An 18083-nucleotide genomic window follows, 5' to 3' on the forward strand; every position below is an offset into this window, starting at 1 on the left:
TCGACTATGCCGATGCAGTGATATTAACCCGCCCCCTATCGCTGTCCGGGAGGAAACCTTGAACCGATCCAAGGGCACGGCCAAGTAAAACCCCCCTCCCTTTACCCCCAACACAATGTGAGAAAGGTGCCATGAGTGGATCCTTACATGGCAGGGATAGAATTGCATTAATTGTTGCCCCGGAGTGGAGTCGAACTCCTGACCTCAAGTGTGTTAGAGGCAGACCACTACCACTCAGGTACAACTGCAATCCTAGATTTCCTAGTGATTCATTGGCTATATTCATCTAAATAGCATGTTACATTCAATTAGTTCGTTTATATGTCAACTTCTTTTCTCCTACTCTTTATTACTTTTTTTTTTTTTTTTTTTTTGAAAAGCAAGGTAAATATTAATTCACATTTAAAACATTGCATACAAGGACCTATACAAAAGCTATACAATGGAATAGAAATAAGGATGCTACAACATAAAAACCGACGTATAGGAAAAGGCAGAAGGGGGAACAAGATATATACTTATGGGGGGAGAGAACTTGGGAAAACAAGTCGGGAGATGGGGGAACAGTGCCCGACTAAATGATTACAAAGTTACCCGAACATCAACCCATTTAATCAACCACCCATAAGAAGATAAAATGAACCACCTATGTGTTAAAATACAATGCAAATTTAGAATAATATGGAATTAGTAAATGTATATGGGTAAAATATCTAGATATTAATATGTATAAGAAAATATCTAGATATTAGAATATGAGAGAAAAATCTAGAAATTGAAATGTAAAAGAAAAATCTAGATATTTATAGGTTGTAGAAATATCTAGATATTTATATATCCATGAAAATATCTAGGTTCTAGAATGTTCCATGGAGTAGTATAAATATGGGAGGAGATTTCATTTGTGTTGTGTGAAGTTGTGAGAGTGAAGTGAAGTAGAGAAGTGAAGAAGAGTTAGAAGAAGTTGTGAAGAAGTAAAGAAGAGTGTGAGTTGAGTTCATAATATTGTAATTGTTTCTTTGTATTAATAAAAGTGTTCTTTGTTAAGTTTCCCAGTTAAGCCTTAGTTTGTGTTTAAGTTCTTAGTGCACTTGAGTTGTTCTCATTATATGGTCGGCTCTGCCGCCTAAGTTATATATGGTCGGTTATACCGCCTGAATCATATATATGGTCGACACTGTCGCCTCACTATTATTGTGCACTAAGGATTCATAAAATTAAAGGCTAACCAACGTCAAAGTGTTGGTGTAGTGAGTGTAGTATAATCTAGGTCCTCAATAGTGGGTGTGTTGAGCTCGTCGAAGCTTCCAACAATTGGTATCAGAGCGGGTCGTTCGGGACCATTTCTAGTGGAGGAAATCGGTAAACGTTGGACGTTTACATCGGCTTGTTTTCACCAAGGCTCTAAGGAAGATTCTGTCGGAGCACAGTTAGGAACTGTGAAAGCTCATCGGTCAGGGACCAAGCTTATTGGACGTTGGACGTCATGATGGCAGATCTTGCAAGTACGAGCAGTGGAATCAAGAGTCTCAATAACCACAACTATGGTTATTGGCGGACTTGCATAGAATCCTACCTACAAGGACAGGATTTATGGGAAATAGTTGCTCGCAGTGACACAACGCCTCCACCGAAAGAAAATGCTGAAGCCTTGAGAAAATGGAACATCAAGGCCGGGAAGGCTTTATTTATATTGAAGACTACAATCGAGGAGGATCTATTGGAGCACATCCGTGACGAGAAAACACCAAAGGCAGCTTGGGAAACTTTTGAAAAATTATTTTCAAAGAAGAATGAAGCACGCCTCCAGCTCTTGGAAAATGAGCTCGCGGCTATCTCACAAGGAAGTCTGTCTATTTCTCAGTATTTCGCCAAGGTGAAATCAATTTGCCGTGAGATATCTCAACTTGCTCCTGAAGAGAAAGTGAGTGATGCAAGGATGAAGAGAATTATCATCCACGGCTTAAGATCCGAGTATAATGGATTTATAGCCGCTGTGAGAGGATGGCCTACTCAACCATCATTAATAGAGCTGGAGAATCTATTGGCAAATCAAGAGGCATTAGCTAAGCAGATGAATGAAGTAACCGTAAAAGACGGAGAAGATGCACTCTTCACCAATAAAAAGAAAGCAACATCTCGAAGACAAGAGGCGATGAAAGAAAGTAAGACATATGGGTGGAAGGGTCACCCAAAATCAAAAGGCAACGCTTCAGGGGGAGCTCAACAAGGAAGAAGAGATCATCGCCAACAATACGGGAAAAATGATAAGAGAAAGAATGGTGAATGCTTCAATTGTGGCAAGAAGGGTCATTTTGCTCGAGAATGTAGATTCCCCAGAAGGCGAACTTTCGAAGGAAATGTGGCCGCCGCAAGAGATGAGAAGAAAGAGGTCACATTCGAAGCAACCATTAATGAGGAAACATGGGATGTAGAAGCAGGACTCTCCGTTGAAGCTGACATGGATGATCAAGCTCTTGCAGCAACCTTAAAGTCAAAAATAAACTACAAAGATGATTGGATCATTGATTCTGGGTGCTCAAATCATATGACCAATGATGAGACGAAGCTGCAAGAAATGGAGGATTACAAAGGAAAGAGAGTCGTGTTGACAGCCGACAATTCAAGGTTGTCTATTTCTCACATTGGAACCAAATGAAGGCGACTCTCATAAGCTCCAACTCGAGAAGGTGTATCTTGTCCCTGGCCTAAAGAAGAATTTACTGTCAGTACCACAATTGACAGCAGAAGGGAACTATGTGCTCTTTGGACCAGAAGATGTGTCCGTATTCAAAAGAGTGAAGGTGGTTGGCAATCCAATTATGCAAGGAAGAAGAATATAGTCGGTCTATGTACTATCTGCTGAAACAGCATATGTGGATAAGACTCGAAAAAATGAGACGGCTGATCTTAGGCATGAACGTCTTGGGCATGTGGGCTACAACAAGTTAAAGGAGATGATGGTAAAACACATAGTAAATGGGCTTCCTCAAATTGATATCCGAACAGATACAATATGTGCTGGATGTCAATTTGAAAAAGCTCACCAATTGCCATTCAAGGAGTCACAACATCAGTCCAAGACACCACTAGAGCTCATACACTCAGACGTCTTTGGTCCAGTGAAACAAACATCACTTGGAGGAATGAAGTATATGGTGACATTCATTGATGACTTCTCAAGGTATGTGTGGGTTTACTTCATGAAGAAAAAGTCAGAGACTTTTCAGAAGTTTAAAGAGTTCAAGAAGAAGATAGAAAGTGAGCTCAATAATAAGATTAGGTGCCTACGCACAGATAATAGAGGAGAATATTTATCGACTGAGTTCAATATGTATCTTGAGAAGCACAAGATCAGAAGGCAATTAACTTGCCCTAATACTCCACAACAGAATGGAGTGGCAGAACGTAAGAATCGTCATCTTGCTGAAACTTGTCGAAGTATGCTTCATGGTAAGAATGTACCAGAAAGATTTTGGACCGAATGTATGAGGACGGCTTCATATAAGATTAACAGACTCCCACAAACAAAGTTGGGATATATTTCACCATATGAAAGATTATGGAAGATCAAGCCAACCGTCAACCATCTCAAGGTTTTTGGATGTTTATGCTACGTCTTCGTGCTAGATCATCTCCGAAGCAAATTTGATAAGAAGGCAATTCGGTGCATTTTTGTCGGTTATGATGAATCAAGAAAAGGATGGAGATGTTGTGATCCAAATACTGGAAAGTGTCATACTTCAAGAAATGTGGTATTTGATGAAGCGTCTTCATGGTGGTCACCTCAAAAGATAGAGCTTCCAGAATCTCATGGATTAGAAGAAGGTCCAGAAGAAAAAGAAGAACCTAAAGAGCAGATATTGGATCTAATAAAAGAAGGAGAAGGGTCGTACTCTAAGGAAAAGAGTCCATGGAAAACTGGTGTGCATCAATCTGTATCCGAGGAGGTTCGTCCAAGTCAAATGGATGTCGAGGAGCATGTACAAGAATTACGGAGATCAACAAGACCGAGGCAACCTAATCCAAGGTATGCCAATGCTGCTCATGTGGATGAATCAATACCTATTGAGCCTTCTACTTATGAAGAAGCAGCACAAAGTCGAGAGTGGCAGAAAGCAATGGAAGAAGAAATTAATGCACTAAAAGAAAACCAGACATGGAGTTTAGTTCCAAAGCCAAAAGATGTAAAACCAATATCTTGTAAATGGGTTTATAAGGTGAAGACTCGATCAGATGGCTCCATTGAAAGGTATAAAGCTCGACTTGTTGCTAGAGGTTTTTCTCAACAATATGGGCTGGATTATGAAGAAACGTTTAGTCCAGTGGCGAAGATTACAACACTTCGAGCTCTACTAGCTTTAGCCACTAGCAAATCTTGGAAGCTGTGGCAGATGGATGTCAAGAACGCTTTCTTACATGGAGAACTTGACAAAAAAATTTATATGTAGCAACCAAGAGGCTTTGAGAACAAGTCCTATCCTGACCATGTCTGCAAATTAAAGAAAGCACTATACGGCTTGAAGCAGGCTCCAAGAGCTTGGTACGGGAAGATTGGCGAGTTTTTAGTAAAAAGTAGTTTCACAGTTGCTCCTTCAGATTCTAGTTTATTTGTGAAACAAGATCAAGGAAAACTAGCCATAGTGCTAGTATATGTGGATGACTTAATCATCACGGGAGATCACTATGAGGAGATTCAAAGAACAAGAGAGAATCTGTCTATCAGATTTCATATGAAGGAGCTTGGAGAACTCAAACATTTTCTTGGACTCGAAATAGAGCAGAAAAGAGAAGGATTATTTCTGGGACAACAGAAATATGCGCGAGATCTTTTACAAAAGTACAGAATGCTTAATTGCAAACCTATCTCAACTCCGATGGATCCGAATACAAAACTACGGGCAGATGAAGGAAAAAGTCTTCAAGATGTTACCATGTATCGAAAGATGGTCGGAAGTCTTATTTATCTCACACTAAGCCGGCCAGACATATCTTATGCAGTTGGAGTGGTTAGTCGATACATGAGCAATCCGAAGAAGCCTCACCTTGATGTTGTACGACGCATCTTAAGGTATGTTAAAGGCACTATTAACTTTGGCATTTTGTACAAGAAAACAAAAGAATGTCACGTGACTGGATATTGTGACGCCGATTACGCTGGAGACTATGATACACGACGGCCAACAACTGGATACATGTTTAGTCTTGGATCAGGAGTAATATCATGGTGCAGCAAGAGACAACCAACAGTATCCTTGTCAAGCACTGAAGCAGAATATCGATCGTCATCGTCAGCAACACAAGAAATTACATGGTTGAAACAACTAATGGAAGATCTTCATCAATCAACAGACTATCAAGTAGAGCTTTTCTGCGATAACCTATCAGCTATACGTCTAGCAGAGAATCCAGTCTTTCACGCAAGAACAAAACATATAGAAGTACACTATCACTATGTTCGCGAGAAGGTCTTTGAAGGGGAGATCAAGATGGTGCCAACAAAGACAGATGGTAACAGATATATTCACCAAGAGCCTAAGTAAACCGAAGTTTACAAAATTCAGAGAAGCACTTGGAATGGTCTGCAAGACATCGTTGGAAGAAAATTTGCATTGAGGGGGAGTGTTAAAATACAATGCAAATTTAGAATAATATGGAATTAGTAAATGTATATGGGTAAAATATCTAGATATTAATATGTATAAGAAAATATCTAGATATTAGAATATGAGAGAAAAATCTAGAAATTGAAATGTAAAAGAAAAATCTAGATATTTATAGGTTGTAGAAATATCTAGATATTTATATATCCATGAAAATATCTAGGTTCTAGAATGTTCCATGGAGTAGTATAAATATGGGAGGAGATTTCATTTGTGTTGTGTGAAGTTGTGAGAGTGAAGTGAAGTAGAGAAGTGAAGAAGAGTTAGAAGAAGTTGTGAAGAAGTAAAGAAGAGTGTGAGTTGAGTTCATAATATTGTAATTGTTTCTTTGTATTAATAAAAGTGTTCTTTGTTAAGTTTCCCGGTTAAGCCTTAGTTTGTGTTTAAGTTCTTAGTGCACTTGAGTTGTTCTCATTATATGGTCGGCTCTGCCGCCTAAGTTATATATGGTCGGTTATACCGCCTGAATCATATATATGGTCGACACTGTCGCCTCACTATTATTGTGCACTAAGGATTCATAAAATTAAAGGCTAACCAACGTCAAAGTGTTGGTGTAGTGAGTGTAGTATAATCTAGGTCCTCAATAGTGGGTGTGTTGAGCTCGTCGAAGCTTCCAACACTATGGCCTATGCTAGCTAGTGATTAACCGATACTGACGCGTTGAGTGTTATTGGACACACATAAGAGGATGAGTTGATTAGCCATTGATGCCATTCGAGTTTCTTCTTTTTCGATCGCTTAGAGATCCATAATTAAACTTAATTATTTGTATTACTATTACTGAGTTGGAATCACTTGCATCCATAAATTTGCTTGAAAACAAAGGGACCAATGAGAATGCGACATGTGGCGCGAAAATCACATGTGATTAAAAAAAATATTAAAATTTTTTTTTTTTGAAATTTTTTTTTTCGAAATTTATTTTTTTCGAATTTTTTTTTTGAAATTTTTTTTTCGATTTTTTTTTTAATCATATGTGATTATGCATGTTAATCACATGTGATTGTAAACCCAATCACATGTGATTATGCATGACAAATTCAATCACATGTGATTGTACAATTCAATCACATGTGATTGTGCAGGTAAATCACATGTGATTGTAAAAAAAAAAAAAATTAAAAATTTTTTTTTTTAAAAAATTTCGATAAAAAAAATTAAAAGTTTTTTTTCGAAATTTTTTTTTGAATTTTTTTCAATCACATTTGATTTTCGCGACACATGTTGCGCACTCATTGGTCCATTGAATCTCAACTTAATTTATGGACTCAAATGAATATTCCTCTACTATTACTATTACTATTATTATGTATGTATATACAAAGATCATTTTTTATATATTAATATACGGAGTACATTTCTATAAGATATTTTCATATTTAACTATGTATCAAAATAATAAAACATCGAGAACACTCTGTAGATACTTTCGTGCAATAAATAAAGCATAAATAACCACTAAAACTTTACATTGTAAGTAATGTAAGATGAAAATTTTATTTTAATTTTACCTTTGCTTCTTTATGTCAATTTTTCTACTATAATAAATTAAAATTATTTAAAATATAATAAAATCCTACGAGTAACTATATTTTAACCAGATAAACATTATTTTTTCAAAAGCACACATCTGTATCCGAGCTCCTTGTCCATTTTATATTAAACTAACTTCAACTTCACTGTCCATAATAATAAAATAATCATCCATATTTCTTAATTACTTTTATTAAAAAAAAAATACACAACACTCCAAAATTTTAATATAATATTTTATTTATTTTATAAAATAAAATTAACAACTAATATATATATATATATTTTCTCTCCTGTATCCATCATTTCAATGGCGTTCAACTAGCTTTTTTTAATTTCTCCACATTTTTCTCAATCATGTCGATCTCAACTATTGATCATGACAACTGTTCATCATCTTCATGTTCATCTCCACGATCAGCTAAAATCCTAAATCTGATTCGTCAATTTACCTCCACCATGAAAACCGGCGGTTCAAAGCTCAAAGACCGGTCGAAAAAACCGGCTCAAGTTCACGCACTTACCATCAATTCCATTTTATCATTACCCTCCGAAACGACGTCGTCCACGTCATCACCACTTAAATCCTCTCATTACGGAATACCTAATTTACATTTAATTGAACCGTTAATTGTTCCCTTTTTAAACCACGTTGACTTCATCGAATCAATTTCTAATCTTTACAAAAGAATCATAAATTGTTCTAAAAAATCTGAACTTTGTTGTTTATATTTGGAAGAGTATGCGTTATTTTGTGTTTTAGGTGATTCAAAGTTGCTTAGAAGAAGCTTGCAGTGTGCAAGAGAACATGCTGTTGGTGTTCATGCAAAAGTTGTGTTGTCTGCTTGGTTACGATTTGAGCGTAGAGAAGATGAACTTGTCGGTGTTTCGGGTTTGGATTGCATCGGTAAGGTTATCGAGTGTCCGAAATTGGCTCTGGTTGATAATGTGTGTGAGTTTTCGAGTTCGGTTTTCGATTGCTGTCAATGTGTTTGTGAAAATGCCTCAGAGAAAGTTAATAGTAATGTTTTATCTGATAATGATTGTTTAGATAATGTTAATGTTTATGATTATGAGGTTGTTGGATTTTGTATTGGAAATGAGGTAGTTAGGTGTATTAGGCGTAAAATAGCTTTGTTATCTAGCCCGTTAAATACGTTATTGTATGGTAGTTTTATTGAATCCGAAAAGGAAAGTATTGATTTTTCGCGGATTGGGATATCGGTGGAAGCAATGAGAGGTGTAGAAGTGTTTAGTAGGACGAAAAAGTTTATAGATTTTGGTTCTCCTAGTATAGTTTTGGAGATATTATCGTTTTCGCAAAAGTTTTGTTGTGAGGAAATGAAATCGGCTTGTGAGGTTTATTTAGCTTCGTTAGTTTCTAACGTTGATGATGCGTTGATCTTTATTGAATACGGGTTTGAAGACAATGCAAGTCTTCTAGTAGCTTCTTGTTTACAGGTTTTGTTAAGAGAGATTCCAAGTTCTTTAAACAATCCAAAAGTTTTAAGCTTGTTTTGTACTCGTGAAGCTATGGAGAAATTAAGAATGGTTGGTCATGCTTCTTTTTTGTTGTATTATTTTCTTACCCAAGTGGCTATGGAGGAAAGAATGACATCAGCAAATGCAGTGATGCTATTAGAAAGGTTGATAGATTGCGCGACTGAAAAATGGCAAAAGATGCTTGCTTTTCATCAATTGGGTGTTTTGTTATTGGAAAGAGAAGAATATAGAGATGCCCAAAGCTGTTTTGAAGAAGCTTTTGATATGGGTCATGTTTATTCGGGTACGGGTATCGCTAGAACTATGTATAAACAAGGAAAAACGTATTTAGCACGTGATTTAATCAACAAGATTTTATCAGAATGTAATAAACCTTGTGGATGGATGTATCAAGAACGTTCGTTATACAATCTAGGAAGTAAAAAGTTACTAGATTTGGAACAAGCCACTAAATTGGATCCAACGCTTACTTACCCGTATAAGTACCGAGCCATTTCATTGGTGACCGAAAATTTGGTCAATGAAGGTATTCAAGAAATTAATAAAATCATCCGATTTAAGGTTTCACCCGATTGTCTCGAATTACGGGCATGGTTTTATCTTGTTCTTGAAGATTATCAAGCTGCTGTAAGAGATATTCGAGCTATGTTAAGTTTGGACCCGTATTACATGATGTTTCATGGTAAAATGAGATGTGATTACTTGTTGGAGGTTTTGAGTAAAAAAGTGCAACAATGGAGTTTTGCAGATTGTTGGTTACAACTTTATGAACGGTGGTCGTGTATAGACGATATTGGCTCACTCGCTATTATACATCAGATGATGGCTCATGACCCGGGGAAAAGTCTTTTGAGATTCAGACAATCTTTACTTCTTTTAAGGTAAATTTCGTGCCATAATATCTTCTGATTTGTTGGTATTTTGTTATATAGATGTAATGTTGCAGAACTTGGAAAGTACTTGGTCAAACTCGGTCAAATTCGGCCAAACCTCGGTCAAAACTTGGGATTACTCAGAAAATGGGTCAAAATTCGGGATTACTTGGAAAATCAGTCATAATTGGTCAGAGTCAAACTTGGTCAACATCCGAGTACTCCCTAAAAAGTCCTGACCGAGTATTCACAGCGATTTTTGAAACCTTGTATAGATGTGTTTTTGGATCAATTATGTTATTATTTGCCTTTTTTATATTAAGATCAAATCTATATGAACTTTTTTACATATTGGGCACAGATTAAACTGCCAAAAGGCAGCCATGCGCAGCTTACGGTTAGCTAGAAATCTTTCAACAACAAAGCATGAAAGACTTGTATATGAAGGGTGGATCTTATATGATACTGGCTATCGTGAAGAAGCTTTAGCTAAGGCCGAAGAGTCAATTTTGTTACAAAGATCATTCGAAGCTTATTTTCTTAAAGCATATACGTTGGCGGATGCATCTTTGGATCAAGATTCTTCTTCTTTTGTTATACAACTTCTTATTGATGCTCTCAAATGCCCTTCAGATGGACTTCGGAAAGGACAAGTAAGTGACATATAGATGCTTACTTTCTTTACAAAAAGGAAAAAAAAAAAATAGTGGTGGCAAGATGGGCGGGTCAAGGTCAAGTGGTTTGGGTCAACATGTGCAAACAGGTTGCGGTTGAAATGGTTCATATCTAGTATGGGTTGAATTGGCTTTGGTCGGGGTGGATTGACACACTAACATTTTCTTTAGTTTTTTTATGCATAATGATTACATCACATACGCTTGTAAATATAATCTAAATCGGTTGATATAATGAATAAGAGGTTGTATGCATTACAAATAAACATGGTGTTACCTTCGGTTTATTTGACCAATTTTAGGTAAAAATATTTTTCTGACCCATTTGCCTAGCTTGAGATAGAAAACAACCCAAATTAGTCTCGTTCATAACGGAATGTATCGATGTTGCCATCTTTACAAGAAACAAAAAAGAAAGAAAAAAGAAACTTGAAAAAGGGTGAATTTTATCTGACCCATTTGCCTAGCTTGAGATAGAAAACAACCCAAATTAGTCCCGTTCATAACAGAATGTATCTATCGATGTTGCTATCTTTACAAGAAACAGTAAAGAAAGAAGGAACTTGAAAAAGGGTAAATTTGTCTTTCCGGTTATTGCAGGCGTTAAATAATCTCGGGAGTATATATGTGGATTGTGGGAAACTTGATCTTGCTGCAGATTGTTATGTAAATGCACTCGATATAAAGCATACAAGAGCTCATCAAGGGTTAGCACGTGTGTTTTGTCTTAAAGAAGAACGAAAAAATGCTTATGATGAAATGACAAAGCTCATAGAAATGGCCGAAAATAGTGCGTCTGCTTATGAAAAACGTTCTGAATATTGTGACCGTGATAACGCTACTAGTGATCTATGTAGAGCTACTCAGTTGGATCCCCTTAGAACTTACCCATATAGATATCGAGCCGCAGGTACATTTATAAAACTGAAATTAAATTAATGCAATTTAGTAAATAATTGCAATTCGTCCACTTTATACTCCCTTAGGACAGGTTTGGAGATTAACCCGTCCAGTTTCGCTAAAAACGCCTAAAAAGTCGGGTCAAAGTCTGTCTAAGTTGGGTTGAGTCAAAGTTGGTCAAAGTCAAAAATTTGTCATGGTCAAAGTCAAAGTTGATCATAACAACTAAAGAAAGCCCACGCCTTGTGGGGTGGGGTAAAAAATTTTCTAAAAAAATTGTGGATGATGACGTCAGCGCTGACGTCATCATTGCTATGGTTCATAATGTAAAATATTATATATATTATAAATATAATATAATTATAATTTAATAATTTTTAGTATATGTTATAATTAATAATTTTTAAAATTAGATTTTGTGCCTTATTATCTGTATTTGAAATATTTATGTTTTATTTTTTATATATATTTACGTGTAAAAAATATGTTTAATTTATTACTCCATACTTCGTACTGAAAGTCAATGTTGGTCAACGCTCGACTCGTCCCTTTAAAGTCCCAACCGACTCGTCCCCGATTAGCCATTTTTACAACCTTGAGCTAATGTAGTAATTGTATTGTATATGGCTGCTTTTGCTACTTATTTCTATAGCTTTAGCTCGAGTTATTGATTTATTTAATTTATTATTGACGCAGTGTTAATGGATGAACAAAAAGAAAGTGAAGCTGTTGAAGAACTTACAAAAGCCATTGCTTTTAAACCCGAGCTACAAATGCTCCATTTGCGAGCCGCATTCTATGAGTCAATGGGTGACTTAAACTTAGCCCTTCGAGATTGTGAGGCTGCGCTCTGTTTAGATCCGAATCATAAAGAGACTATTGAGCTTTATAACCGAATACAAAAACAAGCTGCTGAATATAATACATGAGTTAGTTGTTGTACAGTTTCATAGGACCCATTTTTTTGCCTTTCGGGGTACACCTTCTATTGGTTCGATTACCACTGCATATTTTTTTGACCCTTGGTGGCATGTTGTTGTAAGTTGTATTACAATACCGGGTTTGACCCATTGTATAAGTAAATGGGTGGAAATTACCACCTTTGCTTTTGGTAACATAATTCTCTTTTTCTTTATAAGTGAAGTATGGATGGAATTACAGAGGGTTAAAGATGATCAAACCAATACTTATTGGCTGTACAAAACACTCTATAGTCAAGAATTCGATTACAAATTGGATAAAGTTTCAATCTTTTAAGTGTACTCTGTTCAATCTTTTTCTTATAAGTTGTATAACAATAACAATACTGGGTTTGACCCATTATTATATAAGTAAATGGGTGGAAATTACCACCTCTACCTTTTGTAACATAATTCTTTTTTTCTTACAAGTATGGAATTATAGAGGGTTAAAGATTAGCAAACCAATACTTATTAACTGTACAAAACACTTGGTAGTCAAGAATTAGATACAAATTGAATAAAGTTTCAATCTTTTAAAGTTTTTAAGTGGACTCTGTTGATGATAAGATCTCAAGTTCAGCCCACCACAGTGGAGAAGCTCTAGGAATCGCACCCTCGGGTCCCACGTCAGTTATCTCCTTCAACCTGTTTGTAACCTCTCTCATTGTGGGTCTTTGGTTCGGGTCAGAAAGCACACAGCTTTTTACCACTTCAAATAACCCGTTTACTGTATCGTTTTCAAACGAACTCAAACTTGGATCCACCATGTTTGATATATCCAATACCCAGTTTTCGAAAGAACCATCAGGTATCTTACCAGTAATCAATTCGAATAAGATTGCACCAAAGCTGAATACATTGCTTTGTGGAGTAGGTTTTGTTTCCAAAAGCTCGGCTTTTGCGGGTCCCGTTTTTGATGAATCCCAGAAGCTGAAATCTGATATTTTGGCTGCGTAATCTTCTGTTAGATATATAGATGATGATTGTAGGTTTCTGTGGGCCATGGGTGGGTTGAGTTGGTGTAGATACTCGAGGCAGTACGCCAGTCCCATAGCTATACGTAATCGCATTGACCAATCCAAATGCTCTGCTTCTTTAACTGAATTGTCAACAAAGTTATATTCATTATGAAAATTTCGACCGGTAACTTAAGTATACATGAAATGATTGCAGTTCTGATTTAGTCATAAACGGGTCAGCCCGTCTAATTTGCCCCCTCTAATCATGAGGAAATTATCAATAATTATGAATTAGTACCTAATCCTATTAATGGCATGTGCTTTAGATGTAAACTAGTTGTCATAAGATAAGAAAAAGGTGTAGTCCAGGACTTCAAGATCAATATCTTACTAGTTTGAAAATTTATAAGACAGCTATCTCCTTACTATTATTCTTGATTCAAAATAGATTAAAGGGTGTTAATAATTCTCTTGATAAACCTGAATTATTGGCTAGCATGCATGAATCATGATTGATTCAAGAATCTAATGTAGAACAATGAAAAGGTCAGATAGTTGACCATGCACCCAAGATAAAATTTATTAAAAATACAATTATAATAAAAATTATAGTATATATTTCAGATAAAATGCATGATTTATATAAGAATCTTATGAATATAATGAAAAGGTCAAATAGTTGACCTTGAAAAGTAGTTAAGAAAGTGAACAGAAACTTACTGTGAAGGTGCTCAAATAGAGTTCCATTTGGAGCATACTCAAAAACCATCATTCTAGTGAAAGGTTTTTGTTCTTCACAATATCCAATTAGATTCACAAAATTTTTGTGATTTACCTTTGACAACATTTCAATCTGAGAAAAAAAATATTTTTTGTTAAAAAAGCAGCATACTTTCAGTAAATTATTAATCAAGCTTTTAACTTTCAGTAAATTTAAAGTGTTACTAGATTCATACCTTGTTTCTGAACTGCGTTTCGAGCTTCTTTGTCCAATCTTTACTCGATGTTATTGCAGTTGACGTTACAGCTATTTCGACCCCACTAGAAAGAGTCCCTTTATAAACAGTACCATCTATCATTGACCCAATTATATTACTAAAATCTTCACAGGCTGTTACAAGTTCTGCGCGTTGAAGACTTGGAACACCTGAATTCAGACACTAAATATATGAGCATGTATGACCCAAATCCGACCCGATGAGTTCGACCCGTTAAAAAAGCTGACCCATTTGGGTTTGACCCGTTAAAAAAAGCTGACCCATTTGGGTTTGAATCGTTAAAAACAGCTGACCCATTTGGGTTCGATGTGTTAATAAAGCTGACCATTTGGGTTCGCCCGTTCAAAAAACATGACCCTTTTAGGTTTGACCCAAACCTGACCCAACCGGACCCGATTGTCAAGTGCAGAATAAAGTGAAACCGAAAAGATAAACAAGTGAAAAAAACCTGTTGTGAATGCTTTTTGGAGCTGCCCGCTTAAGCCCGTAGCCCAAGGGTTAACTGTTACTACTTTATGTCTTTTTAGAAAAATAAATCCAAAAGCCGAAAGAAATATAAATATAGAACCTCCAACGACCCCAGACCATATTAGTTTCGTGTGATGTTTTGATTTAATACTCCTAACGTTCTGGATTAATCCAGGTGAAGGAGCTAAAGGATCAACCTCGGGTACTAAAGAAGCAGTTGGCGGATTTGGGATAATTGGTAATGGTGGAAGTATTGGCGATGGTGACGTGGCGGCAGTTGGTGACGTGGCAGCAGTTGGTGACGGTGATGGTGATGGAGATTCTGATGAGGTGGACGGAGGCATGGATATTGATGAAACTGGTATATGTTTATGTAATACTGATGGTAAAAATTGTAATAGCTTTCTTTCTGTAGCATCACCAGTTTGAATACCATTTCTACAAGATTTAAATAAAAGTAACAAAATTTAACTTTTTGATACAAGATTTGATATGGGTATTATTATATACAATATCTTAAGTAATAAACTTGATTATAAAGTCATATTTTACCTGCTGTTACAGTTAACATCATTATGAGTGGTTGTAAGCTGGTTTTCATCTACTTGAAACTCAGAAAGTGTGTTAAGATTGTTTACTTCAGGTGAAAGTGTATCCAAAAACTCATTGTTATCCAATAAACTGCGTCAGCATTCGTGTTATGAACGATTTAGCACAAAATTAATGAACATTTTACTTAATAAACTTCCGAAAAAACAACCTACAGAATCGATAAGGATAGATTGTTGCCAAGATCAGATGGGAATGGTCCAGTGAAGTTATTGTATCCCAAATCCAACACTTCAAGATCTTCTAAATCTCCAAGTTCGCGGGGAATTATTTCATATAACGAATTATTACGTAAAATGCTGCCCATTTAGCGTACGAAATAATCATCAGAACATGATCAAAGATTATATACAAAAATAGAAATAGTTAAGCTCAAATGCTTACATGGATTTCACATTTGTTAGCTTCCCAAGCTCTGGTGCAAGTCTTCCTCCAAGGCATTGATCTTTTAAATTCCTAAATTTTGAATTTTTTGTATAAGTTTCGTAGACTAAAATAATATTCTTGGTATATATTATCATATTTCGCAAATAAATAATTTGAACTAAACATGATCAAATAAAAGCTAAATAATATTAGTGAAAATTATCTAATTCGCAACTTTTATAAAGCTGGTTGTAAAGCTGATACATCAGCTTAGCAAAAGTTGCGAATATACTTTGTCCACAAATATTAGTTCATACACGATCTCAAGTTCATATGAACATAATCTAATGTGTAAAGAGTGGATCAAAACTTACAAGACAACAACTTTTCCATTCGAACACTCGACCCCAAACCAAGAACAAGGGCCTGAATCCGCGGCTTCACCATCATCATTCCAACTAGATAAAGCGCCAAAAGGATCATCCTCAATTCGATCGCGAAACTTCAACAGCGCCAACCCTGCAAAACCATAAATCTGAAAAATTTAACCAATACTTAAACTATGGATTATAAAATAAAAAATAGAAGTTAATTAGTTCAAAAAGTGTCACACCTTCTTTATTAAGACACCAACAAAAGCTAAAACCATGATCGAATATTAACATAATAACAAACATTACTGGTAACTGCAGTTTAAACTCATTGTACTTCCAAAATCTTTCCATCTTCAAAATTATTACAAAAAATATAATATAAGAAAAAATGAAAAGAAAGAAGGAATTTAAGGTGTGTTTAATGGATACAAAAAACGCGGTGATATGTAACAAAATTTATTTTTTTAGAAAATGGTTATTGATTGATTACAGAGAATGTGGGTTTCTGTTTCAGGAAGATATGATCAAAGAATGACAAGATTTATGAGTTTCTGAGATGTTTCTATTTGTTGTTTTGTTTTTTGTAATGTTGGATTTTGACTGTTATTGTTTTTATAATGTTCATGACATGTGGTTTGTCACGTGACAGCACTTTTATTTAGTTACATGTTCTACAAGGCCATGTTTGGTTATGATGTTTAAATTAATTCATTGTATAATAATCATCATAATCATCATAATCATAATTATAATTATAATTATATTAAAGTTTAGGACGTACAATAAATGTATTTTTAATTTTTAATTGACTCGTCCACTTAATTAACGTTACAAATGTTTTCCTATGACGATAATAATTTATAGAGAATGTAATATGTAAATAATTATTTCTCTACTCTAACTCTAAAATAAAGTTAAATCATTTCTCCACTATCCATATGCAAAAAGCCATATCTTGTTCTACTCGAACACAAAGAAATTGTTTGCAGAATAACTTTTGTGAGAGAAAAATAACTTTATGATATAATGGAATTAAGTTTTTACCCAAATTAGCTCTAATGATAATTAAATAACTTTATTCATAGCTTAATGAGAATTAAATTGCTTTAGACTAAAATAATAATGGATTTTGCCAACGACAGCATTTCTAGATTATCGTTCACACGTTTAAAACACTTTTACAATTACGTTACCGCCATCGTTAAATTTAAAGGCACAACTATATACAAGTGTTTTAAGCATATTAACGACACATCGACACTCTAAAGATTGACGTTTGCAAAATCCAAAAATAAGATTTACTTGATTAATATGGTATTGATTTGAACCATACGAGGAGAACATGGCCACTGTGTAACATCCCGCCTTTTTCCGTTTACTTTTTCGTTTATCTATTTAAATTCCGTTAAATGTTTATAACATCTCCCGTTAATACGCGTTTTAAAAATATCTCGTTTAGGTAATTCACGCACCCGCAACCGAACTCGAGGGACTAGTTTCGCCAAAGTGCCAAAGAGGTGACTAGCATTTGACTAGTCAACCCACCTCCTCTTTCTTTTCCATTTCATTTTCCTTTTCTTTCTATACTTCCCATTTTTCTCTCAAATCTTCAAACAAAGTGTAACATCCCGCATTTTTCCGTTAAATTATTTTTTAACGCCGTCTTTTTCTTTTTAGATAATATTCCTCGTATCTAGATTCGTAACCTCCGTTAGCTAACATTCTAAATATTCTCGTTATCGGATTTTAATACGCGTTTTAAAATATTCCGTTTAGGTATTTTCCGCACCCGACTACAAACTCGAGGGACTAAAATTGACACGGGGCAAACTAGTTGACTAGGTCACCTAGTCCACCCCAATCACCACCATTCAACCATCTCCCTCTCTCTCTCTTTCTCTCTAGCAAGAACACACCCAATTTCCAAATTCATTCAATCATCATCTAAATCCGATTGGAGAAGCAAACATCAAAACAAATTACATTTTCGTGATCCTCTCTTCATCCTCTACATTTTGATACCAATATCCTCAAGTTTGGGTAACATTTCTAAAACTCTAGATTTCTCTAAATTCGTGTTTTTGACTTGAAATGTTGTTAATTAGTGTCTATGGCTCATTGTGATGTCGTGTATGTAATTTGTATGCTCGATTCGTTGTTTTTGGTGTAACTAGTTCAATATGAAAATTGATTGCTAAA

At 35.4% G+C, this 18083-nt stretch overlaps 2 protein-coding genes across 2 annotated transcripts; one reads left to right on the plus strand and one right to left on the minus strand.

The window, feature by feature from the left end:
- The first annotated feature begins 7529 nt into the window (after window positions 1-7529).
- On the plus strand, window positions 7530-12442 carry LOC139876816 (ethylene-overproduction protein 1). The gene is made up of 4 exons (XM_071864184.1): window positions 7530-9583; window positions 9936-10227; window positions 10849-11158; window positions 11845-12442. Exons 1-4 carry the CDS (start codon window positions 7557-7559, stop codon window positions 12075-12077), a joined length of 2862 nt encoding a protein of 953 aa, XP_071720285.1. The 5' UTR covers window positions 7530-7556; the 3' UTR covers window positions 12078-12442.
- Window positions 12443-12517: 75 nt separating this feature from the next.
- Window positions 12518-16235, minus strand: LOC139876979 (inactive receptor-like serine/threonine-protein kinase At2g40270). Its single transcript, XM_071864382.1, has 9 exons — window positions 16124-16235; window positions 15885-16029; window positions 15529-15600; window positions 15300-15443; window positions 15088-15216; window positions 14516-14973; window positions 14026-14216; window positions 13790-13922; window positions 12518-13209 (listed from the first exon to the last, which is right to left on the minus strand). The coding sequence occupies exons 1-9, from the start codon at window positions 16233-16235 to the stop codon at window positions 12653-12655; spliced, it is 1941 nt and encodes a 646-aa protein (XP_071720483.1). The 3' UTR covers window positions 12518-12652.
- Window positions 16236-18083: the final 1848 nt, after the last annotated feature.

This window comes from Rutidosis leptorrhynchoides, chromosome 11 (genome assembly GCF_046630445.1).
Source record: "Rutidosis leptorrhynchoides isolate AG116_Rl617_1_P2 chromosome 11, CSIRO_AGI_Rlap_v1, whole genome shotgun sequence".
NCBI lineage: Eukaryota > Viridiplantae > Streptophyta > Magnoliopsida > Asterales > Asteraceae > Rutidosis > Rutidosis leptorrhynchoides.

Excerpts from the sequence above, each read along its gene's own strand:
- LOC139876816 (XM_071864184.1), top strand. The coding sequence starts at position 7,557 with ATGTCGATCTCAACTATTGATCATGACAACTGTTCATCATCTTCATGT. Across the intron at positions 10,228-10,848 it reads ATGGACTTCGGAAAGGACAA|GCGTTAAATAATCTCGGGAG; the intron begins GTAAGTGACATA and ends CGGTTATTGCAG. Across the intron at positions 11,159-11,844 it reads ATATAGATATCGAGCCGCAG|TGTTAATGGATGAACAAAAA; the intron begins GTACATTTATAA and ends TTATTGACGCAG.
- LOC139876979 (XM_071864382.1), bottom strand. The coding sequence starts at position 16,235 with ATGGAAAGATTTTGGAAGTACAATGAGTTTAAACTGCAGTTACCAGTA. Across the intron at positions 13,923-14,025 it reads AAACGCAGTTCAGAAACAAG|ATTGAAATGTTGTCAAAGGT; the intron begins GTATGAATCTAG and ends TTTTTTTCTCAG. Across the intron at positions 13,210-13,789 it reads TCTATTTGAGCACCTTCACA|TTAAAGAAGCAGAGCATTTG; the intron begins GTAAGTTTCTGT and ends TTGACAATTCAG.